We start from the raw sequence: 17508 nt of genomic DNA on the forward strand, positions 1-17508 counted from the left end.
TCTGCTCAACCTTTCAGGATAGGATAGTCTCCATCGTTTTAGTTCTTACCTGTTTCTCGAGTAGGAGGTCGTTCATAGCGAAGAAAAAAGCGAACCTCATTTCTTTGGACTCCATAGCGCTGCAGAAGATCCAACATACGCTCATTATCAGCTACAGGGCGTTCTGAAAAATAGAAAACAACTGTGACATATTTTCTCAATTGTGCTTTCCATGCTCAGCATGTGTTTTCTGTTTCATCAACACATGTTCAGTCACCATGAATTATTTATCTGATTTATCAAAATACATTTGCACAGTGTCCATAATATTTTTATGTTTAAATGTTGTGGCTTCATCCTGCAAGTACACATGCCAGAAGGATGTCCCTCCAAAGGATAGTAAAAAAAAATATGGGGCACAAATCTGAGCCATACACAGATGAAGTTCTACAGAAAGTTCTATAAAACCAAACTGTTGTTCCAAAGCCAAAGAAATAGGAAACATGGAGATATTTAAAAGCTACGGCATATTTGTCAAATACAAACATTAACAGCATTATTAGGAAAATCCAACATTTTATGAGTAATCTGCAAATGAAAACAGATACTTCATTCCAGTTTCCAGTCAGTCAAAGGCACAACAGAAGCCTTTCTATTACTGAAACTAAAGCAAGCTATATCCCAGTTAGAAAGACTGATATAACTTTATAAACACATTAATTAGGATCTATTGTCTTCTTTTAATACTTTCATCTCTCCCCATTAACTCTTGTAAAATTCTAAAAATTGTCCCAAAAGCAATATTACTCATCAAATAATATTTTCTAAATTTATTTATTTAGTGTATGGCTATGGCATCTACAAACATTAATATACAAATTTTGTTTAAATAAAGCATCAGCACACATTACAGATATATACTGTATGTGTCTGTCTGTCTGTCTGTCTCTCTTTGTGTGTGTGTGTGTGTGTGTGTGTGTGTGTATACACAATACAATATAAATGTAAAGGTTCCCCTCGCACATACGTGCTAGTCGTTGCCGACTCTAGGGGGTGGTGCTCATCTCCGTTTCAAAGCCAAAGAGCCAGCGCTGTCCAAAGACGTCTCCGTGGTCATGTGGCCGGCATGACTCAACGCCAAAGGCGCACGGAACGCTGTTACCTTCCCATTAAAGGTGATCCCTATTTTTTCTACTTGCATTTTTACATGCTTTCGAAACTGCTAGATTGGCAGAAGCTGGGACAAGTAACGGGAGCTCACCCCATTACACGGCAGCACTAGGGAGGAGATAAAATATTAAATTAAGATAAAACCATAATAAAATCACCATAATATAGAGTCATAGAATTGAAATGGATGAATAGATGTTATAATTCAGTATCTATGGAATCTAACAATCTAAGTGCTTCTGGTGCTCCTGACTATGATGACACCAACCCAGTTGCCTTGACATTTCCTGAGGAGACATTCTTGAACTATATGTATTATGGTTTGTTCCAGAGCACCACAGTTGCATTGTGGGCTCTTGGCCATTCCCCACTTAAGGATGTAGAGAGTCTAATATTTTATATATTGGAAGAATACATAGGAGTCAATGACATGTTGATCTTATGCCACTGTTGGACTGTCTGTTGATCGAAGGGGCAAATGTTAGAAAGAACATGGAGCCATGAGAATGGTGTGGATTTAAGGGTTTCAGATATTATTCTCATTGTGTCATTAAGTTGAACATCAATCTTGGTAGTATAACAACTTCTTTCCCATACAGGTGCGCAGTATTCTGCAACAGAGTATACTAATGATTGTGCCACTATATGCAATGCTTTTGCTTGTGTTCCCCAGTTTGTTCCCATGGTTTTCCTAATCAGGTTGTTCCTGGTTTTCAATTTTTGTCCAATTACTTCAAAGTGTTTTCCAAATGTAAGGAATTGGTCAAGGATTATTCCGAGATTTTGGATGGTAGTTGTGTTTTATCCTATTTCCCCAAAAAGATACATTTAACTCCTTTTTTGCTTAGATGGAAGGTGCATACATTTTTGGACGGCTATGTCATAGCCTCCATTTGTCATAATATTTGCTTAGTGACCTTGGATTCTTAGTAAGAATGTATTCCACTTCCTCAAAATCCTTGGTTTGGATAGCTATTGCCATATCATTGGCATAGCAAATTTTTTAAAGAGTTGGTTTCACTAGTGTATAGATTAAATAGGAACGGGGTAGAACTGATCCCTGCAGCATGTTGTCTGAGTGTAATATTTCTAGTAAACCAAAAGAGAAGACTCTAGTATAATTTTACTAGATGGATATTTTGAAATTTTAACTGGAAAGAAAAAAAGGACTATTGTAAATCTTGAGACATAATGTTATGTCTATAGCTCAAACAGAAATATATATATTTACAAGGGGGATTTATAGTTCTTTGGTAAAGAGAGGGTTTAACTTATCAGACATTAAATTTTAATATACTGCAGTAAAATTAACTGAAGTTAAAAAATGCCTATATTCTAAGATTCACTCTAGATAACAGTCATGGTCACTGTCATAGCCTTCTACTATCAAGAACTACTGGTCTAGCTGCTAGCACAGTTACAACTGACAATCAAGATACAAGGTCAGGCGTATTAAAGAACTGAATGTTTTGCTGCTGATACTACTAATTTAAAGTTTCATAACACCTAAGCCTGCTCCTATCGATTATTGTACAATGAAATTGGTGTTCTGACAAGACAAACTAACCAGTTCTGCTGTGACAAGCTGAATAAGTCAGCATGCAAGCACAGCACAATAATCCACTATGTTCAAATAGCCCTCATTCATTACCACACTACAATATAGTTTAAAACCACTGGACTGGGAATGTAAACCAAACATTTACTTACCAGTTATTTTTAAAGATTTGCAACAGATACAAAAAATATGAAGTGATGTTTTCTCTACTTACTTCACATAAGAAGATACATAGGTACTCCTCAAATTATGACCACTACTGAGCCCAGGATTGTAATTGTAAATTGTTGAGGTCATTAAGCGAGGTGTCCTGTGATCACCTCGCTTAATCACGACAATCCCAGCTCCCTTAAACTTAAGCAGAGCACAGGCTGCCTCAAAGGGTGGGCGCAAGGCCACACCTGCACAACTTGTTCGTTTCATAGTTTCATCGTTTCATAATTCCCATCACCAATCTCTTTCCACTTATGACTGTATGACTATAACTTGTTGCTGGCAATCCTTATGATTTATATTGATATATTGATCATCAATTGTGTTGTAAATGTTGTACCTTGATGAACGTATCTTTTCTTTTATGTACACTGAGAGCATATGCACCAAGACAAATTCCTTGTGTGTCCAATCACACTTGGCCAATAAATTCTATTCTTCTTCTTCTTCTTCTTCTTCTTCTTCTTCTTGCCTGTGGCCTATGCTCCCGTACTCCCTGAGCCACCCCTTGCACAGCTTCCCACCCCACTGAGTTCCATACTCTTGGGTCTCTTGCCCACCATCTCATGCCTTGCTCTGCTTAGTTCTTCCAAAGATTACTTTCCAAAAGAGCACCCAGCTAATGGAATATGCAGAGGTTACCTCACACCATTCTGGAGGTGGGTGCCATTCATGTGATCTCTCAGAAGGGCACACATTTCCAAATCGCGCATTTCTGGAGTGTCGTTGAGTTTTTAATCTTGAAATATTTGTTCTCCCTGAATTTGTCCAATCAATTTTTAAAGCTACACAAATTAGTGGCCATCATTAGATTTTGCAGTTATTTTTGATTCCTGGTCCCAGCGTTTTAAATGGTGGGGGAAAAAATCTCCCTCTCTCCTTTTTCTATATCATAGGTGGTTGAATCCTATCTTCCACCAGCTGGCTCTGTTTTTAAACTACAAACTTCCAAATAATCTAACCTTTTCTCATAAAATATGTGCTAAAGAGCATTCTGGTTATTCTCTTATGCAACTTTTCCTGTTATAGCTTTTTCAAATCAATGACCAAAACTGTACATAGATACAGAGATATGGACATTATACAGATAGTTCTCAATTTATAACAGTTCATTTAGTGGCTGTTCAAAATTGCAAGAGCACTGAAAAATGCAATTCTGACCGTTTTTCAGTTACGCTCTTTGCAGTATCCCCATGATCAAAATTGAGATGCTTGGCAACTGGTTCATATTTATGACTGTTGTTGTGTCCCAACGTCATGTGATCACCTTTTGCAACCTTTTGACAAGCAAAGTCAATGGAGAAGCCAGATTCATCTGTAGCAAGAAAGGTCGCAAAGTGATCAAAACTCACTAAACAAATGTCTCAGTTAATAACAGAACAACAACAGACATTTGGGGCTCAATTGTGGTCATAAGTTGAGGACTACCTGTAGATCTGCATTTACTACAAATGTTTACAATGTTTAGCTTTACTTTGAATCTTTCTTCCATCCTTTATGAACCTATCCATTGTCTACAAAAAACTTAGGCCCCATCAGGATATACTGTACAATATATGAAGTTAGAGAGGTGATTTTTTTTTGTCCAAATAGGTATTACTTTGTATTTATATAAATTGAATTGTATTTTCTATTTGATTAAGCATTCATCTCCATTAAAGGTGAGCTTTTCATCCTCACATTTGCATTGTAGCGCCCTAACAACCTTTATTGGATATGAGCTTTTGGATTGGATATGAGCTTTATGAGTAGAGAAGGAAGCTTTTTTCATAGGTATGGAATGCTCTTCTTAAGGAGATTGATGCATTTTTAAGAGATATTAGGCAAAAAAACCACCCTACTCATTATTCACAACCAAGAAAGCAGTCTTTCTAAAAGTATCACAAATATTGAACAGTTTGTGGTCCTTTACATGATCCTGTAACTAAGTATATTTAATTAAAGGTGATTTGCATTGTAGCGCCCTAACAACCTTTATTGGATATGAGCTTTTGGATTGGATATGAGCTTTATGAGTAGAGAAGGAAGCTTTTTTCATAGGTATGGAATGCTCTTCTTAAGGAGATTGATGCATTTTTAAGAGATATTAGGCAAAAAAACCACCCTACTCATTATTCACAACCAAGAAAGCAGTCTTTCTAAAAGTATCACAAATATTGAACAGTTTGTGGTCCTTTACATGATCCTGTAACTAAGTATATTTAATTAAAGGTGATTTCATAATACCGTAGAGATAATTCTATAAATGGCCATGCAAGTAAAAGTAACCATGATATACATACCTAACCCACCCCATACTTCTGCCAGATGACATTCAGTCTCACCGGGCTCTTTGCATAAATCTACTACATCTTTGCAAGTTGTTTCTGGAGTGACTGGTACTTCTGTGAAGTGTTGTTCGTTGTTAGTGAGGTACACTGTAAGAAACATCTAGAAGAGAACAGTTGTGTTCAATCAGTAACATTCATAACCTAAAGTACAGAAGTTCCAATGTTTCATTCATATATAAAACATTTCCCGTTAAATATATATCTTGCTGTACATTGATGATGTTGGAAAAATCATCAGTCACCTCATTTTACTGAATAAGTATTTAGTAAAAAATATTAATGTTATGTACACACAACCCCTTGATTTCACCACTCTTATTGCCTTTTCAGGTGAGAGCACAAAACACGAATTCTGCATATACATATAATATGAATACTGGTTCTAGCCTACAAAAATTCAGATGACGATTAGATTATCAGCAAAGTTTTGAATGCAATAAATGTCTCTTCTATCACCTAGTGTTCGTTCAGTTTTATGCTGCCTATACCTGTTAGCCCCAACTACAGAGCACAAGGCTAGGGAAGACTAATCTAAGCAACATACGCATTCAGTTTATTCCATTAGAATCAATTCATTCAAGAGAGTTAAAATGTTTCTTTTTAAACAAGCTATTATATTATTGGTGCCTAGACCTTAGAGTCTTCTAAATAATAATGGTGAGTTCTCCTTCGCAGTAGCTTGTTTTTAACTGCGGAGCGTGTTGAGTGAGTATCTATTCATCTTACAATCATCTTCCTGTCAACCAATCATCATATCATGGGTTAGGTATAAAATTATAGATCTTTACAACTGCATCTCTATATATGGTAATAACAAACCAACTTACAATAACTTATGCCAAGTCTTATATATTCTACTTCCATCAACTAACCAGGCCAACCCTACTGAAGTTTCCAAATCAAGAAAAAACACAGCAAATGTTAACATATGTTGAGACTAAATATGCTATTCAATGCAAAAAATGTATTGCCAGCTTCCCTGATGTGTTGTTTTGGTAGATAGTTTACCGCATCATCATATAGAAATGAACGTCCTTCTAAATTCTTAAATTGAAACTCTTTAATTGAAGCTTTTCAACTCTGTGTAATTTTTTTGTCTGAAACTTATTTAAAGTATTTTCTCATCTCAGCACAACCATAACTTTAATCCAATGTCAAATAATTGCAAAAAAAAGTCTCCCTGCTGTCTTAAAGTTGCCATGTGCATCCCTTGCTGAAGAGGCTTGTGGTCTTGGTGAATTTTTTTCTCCAACCTCTCATTAGTGGAAATGGAAAAGTATGAGGACAACAATCAAAATAGATTCACTTCACTCTAGTATAAGATGAGGCAGAGACACACTCTGTCAACTCTCAAGATTATTATATCCTAACAATAAAGTACCTAGATCTTTGTGTTGTGTTTCTTCACCAGCTTATTATATTGTTATAATTATAATTTCAATTATAATTTCAATCATATATAATTATAACTTAAATAATTATAATTTCAACTCATACGCTGCCCAACCTGAAGGACTGACATAGTAATATGTGGAATAGGATCATGGCACTATAGATCATGGCACTATAGATAAGCCCCAGGCTGAATTATAAGAGATTATGTCCCAAGAAAAATGGAACCTGCACTTGCCAGTATTAAGATGACTCTCCATATAGGTATGCCCAGCCCGTAAAATGAGATGGCTTATGATTGCAACCATTATCTACACCAGATAATATGTTATTTAGTCCTCCCAACAAAGCTAATGACAACTATAGTCCCCAACCTAGCAAATGAAAATAATGGTCACCCACAGGGAAAGCACCCACTATGCTCCTACTGTGCTCCCTGTATTAATAACTGGTCATATCTCTCCCTTTCAGCAGTGGATTTAATAGCTTGTACAGCTTGTCCTTGACTTACAATGGTTCACTTAGTGACCATTCAAAGTTACAATGGGACTGAAAAAAGTGACTTATGACCATTTTTCACACGTATGACCATTGCAGCAGCCCCATGGTCACATGACTTACATTCAGATGCTTGACAATGGACACACATTTATGACAGTTGCAGTGTCCCATTCTACATTACCATCAACATTTTTGTACAATAGTTGTTCTTCATAGGATAACTATCGAGTGAGAAGCTACAAAAGCTTTCATTTACATTTCTAACAAAAACAAAAACTTATTTGAAGTTAAATTGGGAAAAGTAATACAAGATACCATATTTTTCGGAGTATAAGACGCATCGAAGTATAAGATGCACCTTAGTTTTTGGGGAGGAAAATAAGAAAAAAGCTAATTGGCGGGTGGATCAGCCTCCCGCAATACCCCAATCACCTGTTCCCAGAGGTGAATTTTAGTAACAGGTTCCTTGATTGGGAGCTTTGTGCCTTGCTTTTTTTTCTGCCTCTGAAACTTCTGAAACTCTTTCAGAAAAAAAAAAAATTTCTTCCTCTGAAAGCCTCCGAAACAAAACTTCAGAAATAAATCCTCTGAAACTTCCTTTCAGAGGCTTTTTTTTCCTGAAGGTCTGTTTCTGAGGCTTTTTTTCTGAAGCTTCGTTTCTGAGGCTTTTTTTCAGCCTCTGAAACCTCCCTTTGAGAGGCTGGGCGGGGCTACATTCGGAGTATAAGACACACCCAGATTTTCACCCTTTTGTGGGGGGAAGGTACGTCTTATACTCCGAAAAATACAGTAAATAATTATGTTATTATGAGGATTAGTCATACGTAAAACAGTCATAATATTTTACAAAATAAGAAGTCATTTCAATATTTTTCAATATTGTTCAATTTACCCAGAAAATACAGATATAACATCTTACAGAAAATACAAAGAAATCAACACCACAGATATTTTTGTCAGAAATGTTTATGAAATGTTTTTATATATCTTTTGGTACTACTTATTATTTATGTAATGTTGATAATTTGCTTAAATACCAAGGTACAGTAAACAATATTAAAACTAAACTAACCTACCAAAAAGAAAATACATCTTCACATTCTGTAATATTGCACAGCATTTTATTTCCCTGCATTAAAGTAAACCTTAAGAGAATGACAAACTTAGTATTTCTCTGTGTCAACATCTGTGGGTCTGCATATATTTTTATTTTCTCAGTTACTACAAAACATTGATGTTGATTTGGCATTTAGCCACAATTGTAAGAAAGGAAACTGTGATGCAAATTAGATGCAGCACCAGGGAAAATTCAGTATAATTGTTTAAATTATTCTATTATTGAGTAAGATGAGGGATTTTCCCCCTTTATTTATTCCTTAAGTAAGTATAAATCCCTTACCTCTTACCCTCTGCTATTCACAATAATCTCCATGACCTACATAACTTACATACAAATTGTAATTAGTTTTCTGTTACTCAAGAACAGAGGGAATATTTTTGATATTCGAGATAGATAAGATTTATCAACATTCTGATTTTTGTTATTTTAGAACATAATCCTGTCTATATCTTCTATAAAGAAGTATTATTAAATCAATAGAGTTAATTTCACAGTACATAAATTTAGGATTGCACTGTAAGATGCTCAAGATAAGCCTTACCTCTGGAAAGTTTTTTTTTAAAAGTGTTAATTTATCAAAGCACAAATTATATTTGTATTAACTCCCTAGCAATATCCATTCAAAGTGAGATGACAAAGCACCAACATTTATCACACTTTACAATCACAGCTTTCAGGACAAAAAAATATATCCTCAGATGTCTTAAGGATTAGTTGTCCAATGTTCAAGCTGGTATTAAAAAAGGCTGAAGAACAAGGGAATTTATATTCTAGATAAATGAAAAAGCTAACGGGTATGTAATTTATTGATTATAAAAAGGCTTTCAATTGTGCCAATAACATAAGGCCGTGGAATGAGAATCCCAGAATTTCACTCTCCTCATGCAAAACATAGACAGAAGTCAGGAAGCCATGGATCCACAGAATATAGCAAAACAGGGAGGATCTGGGTCAGCAAAATGAGGCAAGGATATATCCTCTCTTATTTATTCAAATAATATGCAGAATATATATTAAGGAAAGCTGGATTAGAAGATGAACGTAGCTTTAAAACTGGAAGAAGAAACATCAATAATCTGCACTGTTCTGAGGACATTGCTCTGATATAGCTGAAAATGAAAATGATTTTTAAGCACTATTAATAAAAATCAAGGATCATAATGAAAAAAACCCACAAGACTACAATTTAATATAAAGGATGACAACATAATATACAATTTAATATAAAGAATGACAACAATCCTAAAACTGACAATGAAAACACTGAAGTGGTAGTTAATTTTTGCCTTTCAGGACAAACTATCAACAATAAAGGAACCAGCAGTCAAGAAACAGACCACAGATCAGCCCTTGGTAGGGAAACAGAGAAATCCTGGAACAGATATTGAGATACTTACAAAAGTCAGAATTGTACAAGCAATGGTTTATGCTGTGGAACTGAAAGCTGGACTTTGAAAAAGTAGGCATAATGACCAGTTCAAACTGCCATAGTTTATACATATTATGCAAAGACCCAGTCCCTTGAGAAGTCCTTAATGTTGGAAAAGGTAGAAGAAAATAAAAGGGGACAATCAGTAATAAAGCAGATGAACTCAATTACAATTGCAGTACGAGCACCATTGGCAGATCTCAAGGGCCATAGTGGTAACTGAACATCTTTAAGGAGGTCTACCGAAATAGCAATAGCAATAGCATTCAGACTTATATACTGCCCCAGTGCTTTACGGCACTTCCTGGGCAGCTTGTTACCAAACTCAGAAAGCTAAGTCCACCTTGAACCCCATTGGGATTGAACTCCAGGCTGTGGGCACAGTTTGCCTGCAATACTGCATTTAACCACTGCATCGCCAGGGCTCCTCCATACAGTTATTAATGTTTAACACTAATGTACATATATGATGGCATATATTTAATCAGCCACAGACTAACATGAACATGCTTTTAGAAAATGAGCAACCTCTAGCATTAAGCAAGGATATTTCTGTATCTCAATTTGCTATTTGTTATTGCTGCTCTCCTCCACCAATTATGCCTCAAATTCACCTGATTGCGTTGGGCGGGAGGAAATATAACAACAAAGGTATTAAATAAAACCAAGTACTGTGATCAGATGTTAAGGATTTTAATAATTATTATTAATGGTAAATTGTTACTCTGCTCTTGATTAATTATAATTAATTTATTAACATATCTCATGTGCCAGATCAAAGTTTAGAACAGCATTAATAGAACCTTTAAAAAGGGGTTTAAAATATGTAATTTCCAAGTACAGCCTACACAACAATTACAAATTTTAAGAGTGATAAATTGTCATAGAGATGCTGTTTCAGATTTTCTGGTATAATCATGAAGTTCCATATAAAGTAACTAGATTTCTTTTGCAGAAAATCTTAAAGAGTTGTGTGACAATTGGGCAAGTTTACCATCACCAGAAATTTCTAAATCCCTTTCTAAATCCCAACCCAAATGACAATATAATTACATTACTGTCCTGCTCACTGTAGCCACTGACTGTAACCAGAAATTTTAAAATGTGATCACAGCCAATATAAAATTACAGAAACCTACAAATGAAGTTGTGCACGCATATCCCAAATTTCTCTATATTGTTTGCAGAAAACCATAAATCAACTTGGCCTTCATCTAGCCTAATATCGACTAATGATCTATTTGAAACATTCACAGTTTCATCTGGGTTCAATGAAAAGGAGAAAGCAAACGTATGACATCTTATGACAGATGTGCACATAACCTCCCACAAAAGATTCAACAATAGACTGCTGAACACTGGAACTTGATTCTACCACATAAAAGCCAGAGAGTGAAATACTGATCTTTACATCTATTTTTTTGAAGGAAAAAAAGTAAGTAGCAGCAAGGCTCCTGGGAAGCAGTTTATAATGCCTGAGAGCTTCCAATCCAGTCTTTCATTTCCAGAAGCATCCAATATTCCATTTTATAGAAGGGTCATATTTACCTTCTGAAAAATGCAACCTGTACCTCTGATTATTGAATAATGAATGGAATGGAATGGAATGGAATGGAATGGAATGGAATGGAATGGAATGGAATGGAATAGAATAGAATAGAATAGAATAGAATAGAATAGAATAGAATAGAATAAGCTGGAAGGGACCTTGGAGGTCTTCTAGTCCAGCCCCCTTCTCAAGCAGAAGAACTTATACCATTTCAGACAAGTGACTCTCTAGTCTCTTCTTGAAAACATCCAGGGATGGAGCAGCCACGATTTCTGCAGGCAAGCTGTTCCACTTGTTAATTGTCCTTACTGTTAGGAAGTTTCTCCTTAATTCCAGATTAAACAAGAAAAATGTACTTCCAATAAAAATATGGATAATAAGGTGTTTTTAAACATATTGCAATTTAATTCTTTAAACAGTTATCTTGTCCAATGATTTAAATAATTAAACTGATTTTATTTAAATGAAATAAAAATTACATTAAAAAGTTACATAAAAATTAAAATTGTCAGTAGAACGTGTATTATATAATTTACATCTGATTTCAAACTTAATATACCAGAACTAAAACTATAGCTCATATGGCTACCTTCATGTCTGATATGTGGTTAAAAACACAGTCAGCAAAAAAAAAATCAATACTGCTTTCAAATAGAATAAGGTCAAATAAGCAAAATTTTGCAATACAAACTTCTAAGGAGTCATCAACATGGTGAAGGAGACAAAAGTCACACTCTACTATACTGGAGGGTGGGAGGGTATGTGTGTGCCTAAATGTTAAAAGTGGTTTGTCAGTCTACCAAAACAATATTTTGATTACCAACAATTGTACTATAAATTTGCTTTTAAAAAGTTCCATATTCCATTGCACTGCCCCTCTGAAAGCAGGACATGCTGGCTTTCTAGGCAAATGAATGACTTAAGTCCAGTAAAACTATATTCATAGAGAGCTTAATGCATGCTACTAAGAGAACCTCAATTGTCTAATATACTATGTTCAATCCCGTAAGAAGAAAAAATTGTGTTGGTTCAAATGTTATTATTCCAGCAAGTATTATAAAATCTCTATGTGGAGATGCTCACTATAGAAAACACTATTTGCAAATATCCTAAATGAATGTGATCATTTCATGGTCATTCAATGCTAGCACAGGTAGTCCTTGCTTAACGACCAGTCATTCAGTGGCTGTTCAAAGCTACAGTGACACTGAACGAATTTTAGTTACGCCTGGTCCCTAAAATTAAGGCTATTGCAGCGCCTGCAGTACCGCATGATCAAAATGACGGCACTTAACAGCTCACTTGCACTTACCATCATGGGGTACTTCAATTCCCCACACGGCTTATCTCTCTCCCATCTTTGCCCTTTTGGCTGTCTTGTACTCCATTGTCCCTGCTGCCCTTCCAAAGCTGCACAAGAAAGCAGCACACAATTTGGACAAAGCTGCATGTAGTCTTGGGAAGAAAGCCTGGCTCAGAAAGCAGCTGCCTTGCAAAAGGCCAGGCTGGATCCACCTCCTTTGCAGTAGGACTAAGAAGATGGCAAAGGTCAGCTGGTTCAGGGCTGATAGGGCAAGCAGAGCCCATGATCTGCAGAGACAGCAGAGTGCAGGGCTGCCAAAAGGACAGTGATGAGAGGAGATGGGTGTGAAGGAACTGAAGAGGAGGTAGTCCCTTACTTTCACTAGTGTTTGGATTTAGGAAGCACCAAACCAGGAATAGCCTGAATCAGAATAGGTCCTCCCCATAACCACCAGTAGGATTCACTTAATGACAACCATAGGGAGGGCTGGGTTGCTAAGCAAGGCATTCACATGATGTGACAATTTTATTACTTTTCAATTTATTAGCCAGAACTGAAAGGAGTACTGCTTCATGTTGAGTTCTTGGACACAATAGTACACATTTATCCTTCTCTCTAAGTAAAAGAAAAAAACGTTTCTTTTTAAAAAGATAATGTTAAGACCAATACTATTTTATCTCTTTCACGCTGTAGTGTCAAAGAATGGAGTTAACTAGGGATAAGGAAGTGCAGTGTGTGTGTGTGTGTGTGTGTGTGTGTGTGTGTGTGTGTGTGTGTGTTACATGTGTAAGTATGTATGGAGAGAGAGGGAGAGAGAGAGAGAGAAAGAAAGAAAGAAGGAACTTTTTTTCTTAGGATGTCCTGTACATTCAAGGTTCCTGTTGGTTCAGACATAATTCAATTTAATCCACCTTCCTGCAACTCATGGCAATCATTTTCCAGTATTATTATATGTATTACTTCTAACTATTTTCATCTTTCTTACTTTACCAAGCAGGTTTTTCAAAACAGACAGCTGCAGTTTAAGATATAGTTTTATTCATTTCTTAATATTAATGGAAGCATTCTGTGCTGGGAAACCAAAAAAAACTAACCCCTCTCAAGCCAGTAAGTATAAATGCAGAAATAATTCTTATGTTCAACTCCCTGTACTCAAATAAACAAAAAATATGAAAACTCAAAACTTCAGCAGGTAAAAGCTCAATCTCAAAATAACAATAACAGTAACACTTAACATCTGCACCTATGCCGTAAAAAAGAACAGTGATCTAAATTTAGATGCTAATTTACTTAGTTACCAGCATAGCAAATTTAAAGCTTTAAGATAATGCTGCAATATGCATCTACTTATATACCAAAGTATATTCAAGGTATCAAAACAATATGGAGTAGCTACTAAATAATATTTATTTCTTTATTTTGGGAGGGGTTGCTTTTTGGCTCACAGATGCTCAACAATAAATGACAAAATAATAAAATAATTTCTTAATAAAAATGCATTTAAGGTTGGAATCCTGTATCTACTGAACCAGGCAGAGACATGAATCATTACTGCAAAGCTCACTTTCTCCAAATAAATCAAATCATACCACAGAATTATAGAAAACATATCATTTTCAATCTCTTTCGCAGTGCAAGAATTTAAAGCTAAAGCATTTTCCAAACACTGCTGCATAGCCTCTGCACTAACACATTGAGTAAACAATAAGCCACTACCTCATTGGGAAATCGTTCTCATTCTCACATTGCTCTTACTGCTAAGAATTCTTTTCCAGTATTCATCCAGAATTTCCCTTTTTGTAATCAAAATCCTTTATTCTGTTGTCTGTACAGTGGAATGATAGAAAACAAGCCATGTCTTCTTTGCAGGTGTCTGAAAAGTGCTATCATATTCCTCCTCCAGATCTTTGCAAAGCGAAACATTAGCAATTTTTCTTCAATCTTTAAGTGACTACATTTCTAAAATCTTGGTAAACTTTTTTTATTCTTCTCCATATCTGTTTCATATTCTCTGACTCTTCTTTAAGTATAGTGTCCAGAACTTGATACAATATCAGAAGTGGGATCAACCAGAATAAAATGAATCTACTCCTTCCAGGGATCTGGATGCTATGCACTTGTCATAGAAAGTACAACTTAGAATTGTACTTTATTATTTATTTATTTATTTATTTTATTAGATTTTTATACCGCCCTTCTCCCGAAGGACTCAGGGCGGTGTACAGCCAAATATTAAAAAACACACAATATACACATTAAAAACAGAATTAAAACAAGCATATTACAAATGGCCGAAATTTAAAACAATTTAAGATCATAAAATTATAAATAGCCCCAATTGAAATTTAGTAAAACTTTTAAGACTTTTAAGCCAGTCCCGCTTGAATAAATAGGTGCGTTTTCAGCTCACGGCGAAAAGTCCGAAGATCAGGCACTTGATGTAAACCAGGGGGAAGTTCGTTCCAAAGCATGGAAGCTCCAACAGAGCTTTCTTTATGTAGCTATGTCAAACTATGCTCTCTTTGGATTTCACATTCAATTAGATTCATATTCAACTTTTTTATAATAAAGTTTATCAACAGATAATCCTAACCTATACCTGTGCATTTTGTAACTTGCTTCTCCGAAAATAAGACCCAACTGGAAAATAAGCCCTAGCATGATTTTTCAGGCTGCTTGTAATATAAATCCTACCTCCAAAATAAGCCCCAGTTAAGCTCATCGACTAGGCGAAATAAGACCTAACCAGAAAGTAAGCCCTAATGCATTTTTGGAACAAAAGTTAATATAAAACCTGGTCTTATTTTCAGGGAAAACATGGGTTATTAAACTTATTTTCTTTTTTCCAGGCCATTTCTCTATCCAACCAACCACTTTTAATTTTATTTATTTTCTAGACTGTTAACTATCTCATCCAATTCTGTGCCATCTGCAAAGCGCAAATCATTCTCATCATTTCTTAATGCAAATGCTGAATAGTAGAGCCCACAAAGAAACCTGTGCTACTGAACTTTGTGTTTCACTCCATTTTTATAAGTACTGATGAACACTCCGTGATCATAAATTTCAAAGAAGCTATGTGTGTACCTAATTGTCATATCATCCAGTCTAACTTATTACTCAGAAGGTCACGAGGTCTTTAAGAATTGAGGGTCTGACTCTCCCCAGTTAGATCTCTTTGTCCCATTAGATCTAATAAGGAAGGCATAATCTAAGTCCCATTTATTAGTGAGTGACATCTTGTGGGCCTTAGAAAGAGAGCCTATTCAATTGTGGGACACAACCTTTGGAATATCATCTCAAACTGGTCAAACTGGCCCTGACCAACTGGCTTTTTATAAACAAATGGCTGTGCCACTAAGGTTGGGGGGAGTCTTATTTTCGGGGAAAGATGATACTTATCATCCCACTCTTAGTATTATCTTCCCAACTTTTCCAGTATTATGATTTCTCTAGAGAACTGGGTCTTTGCATAATATATTCAAATGTGATAGTTTGAGCTGGGTCATTTGTGCCTCTGGATTTACTGTATATATTCTATAATAAGTTTCTTTTCTTCGTTCATATTCTCAAGAGCCTTCTCCAACCCTGAAGTTCAAAGCGTCATTAGTCTTTTTATTCTGTTTCTTCAAACTCCAACTTTCAGTTCTATAGTGTCAAAAGAAAAACTATTGCCTGCCCAACTGGGAATAAATTCTGCATTCTGCTTTTCACAAAGCTTGATGGAATACATGTCTTCTTGGTTGGAGAAGAATAAAATCTATAACACTTGAGTAATCCTGTTTTTTCTTTGTAACTGTGACTGTTTTGTTACCTTCACTGAACACGTAACAGATTGACTCATCTCTTTTTGCCATGAATGTATATCTAAATAAGTGTGGTTCTTAGCATCTCTCAGCAATAAAATCTCATTTTGAACTTCTGCTTTCCAGACACTATCTCCAGAGTTCCAAACTATTTGTTGATTTAGCTTTCTTTCTACTTCTACATATACTTTTTTTATTTTTTGGCATTTCATGAAGATTATTTTGTGCCGCTACATTAGCTTGAATTGCTGCTTTGTATTGCTTTCCCTTCTCAAAATTGTTAGTAACTCCTTTTATTAAGAATTTCCACACAGCCTGAAGGTTTTTTTTCACCAACTTCATTTTTCATGGAATATTACTCATCACTGCCTATTATTAAAATCTAATTTTGTGAAGTCCAGATAGAAGCTTGACTATATCCAGTTCTCTAAAGTACCAAGTTGCATAGTATATACATTTATTTCATATAAAATTGCAGACAATCCATATCAGTGTGATACATCCTCTGTAATATAACCACCCTTTGTCAAGATCTGCTTTGATCTCTTCCTTGTGGCCATGGCAAACAATACAACTTGTGTTATTACATATTCATCTATATTAGTCAGCAGGAAGTAGATTGTTTTCTTTTAAACTAGACTTTCAATTGGGTTAACAAAGTAGATGGAAACCACAAAAAGTATCTACTACGGCTGCATATTGGCTCCCATCCTTTTAATTTTGATATAAATAACATTGTAGAATGGGTTCATAATACTTCCCTTTATATTTTGTCAACTGGAAGTAGAAAGGTCTCTATATTACTATACAACTATACAACATGGTACTTGTGTCTACATTAATTGGAATGACAATTATGATAATATTTGTCACACATTCTAGGAAAGAGTACTCACAGGTAAATTATTCCAAAACCAAAATGATAGTATTTGCTAAAAGGACATAAAGACTAGATGGACACTAGATCAGGAGTCTGCAACCTTAAACACTCAAAGAGCCATTTGGACCCATTTCCCACAGAAAAGAAAATACCGGGAGCTCCAAAATATGGGTGGCATGGCCAACTCGATGTCATTCATTCCCACCCAGTCACATGACTGTCTCTCTCTGTCTCTTGTCTCTCTCTCTCCCTCCTTCCCTCTCTTTCCCTCCTTCTCT

The 17508-nt window shown here is 35.5% G+C and overlaps 1 protein-coding gene across 2 annotated transcripts in view; it reads right to left on the minus strand.

Annotated features, from left to right (window-relative positions):
* TP53BP2 (tumor protein p53 binding protein 2) overlaps nucleotides 1-17508 on the minus strand; it is a 49531-nt gene that overhangs the window by 22167 nt on the left and 9856 nt on the right. For both annotated transcript variants that reach the window (XM_058165500.1, XM_058165498.1), the window contains exons 2-3: nucleotides 5203-5350; nucleotides 50-163 (exon numbers count right to left, since the gene is read on the minus strand). In XM_058165500.1, the coding sequence (XP_058021483.1) occupies nucleotides 50-163; nucleotides 5203-5350 (262 nt within the window). The remainder of the gene's footprint in view (nucleotides 1-49; nucleotides 164-5202; nucleotides 5351-17508) is intronic.

Source organism: Ahaetulla prasina, chromosome 1 (assembly GCF_028640845.1).
Source record: "Ahaetulla prasina isolate Xishuangbanna chromosome 1, ASM2864084v1, whole genome shotgun sequence".
Taxonomy (NCBI): domain Eukaryota; kingdom Metazoa; phylum Chordata; class Lepidosauria; order Squamata; family Colubridae; genus Ahaetulla; species Ahaetulla prasina.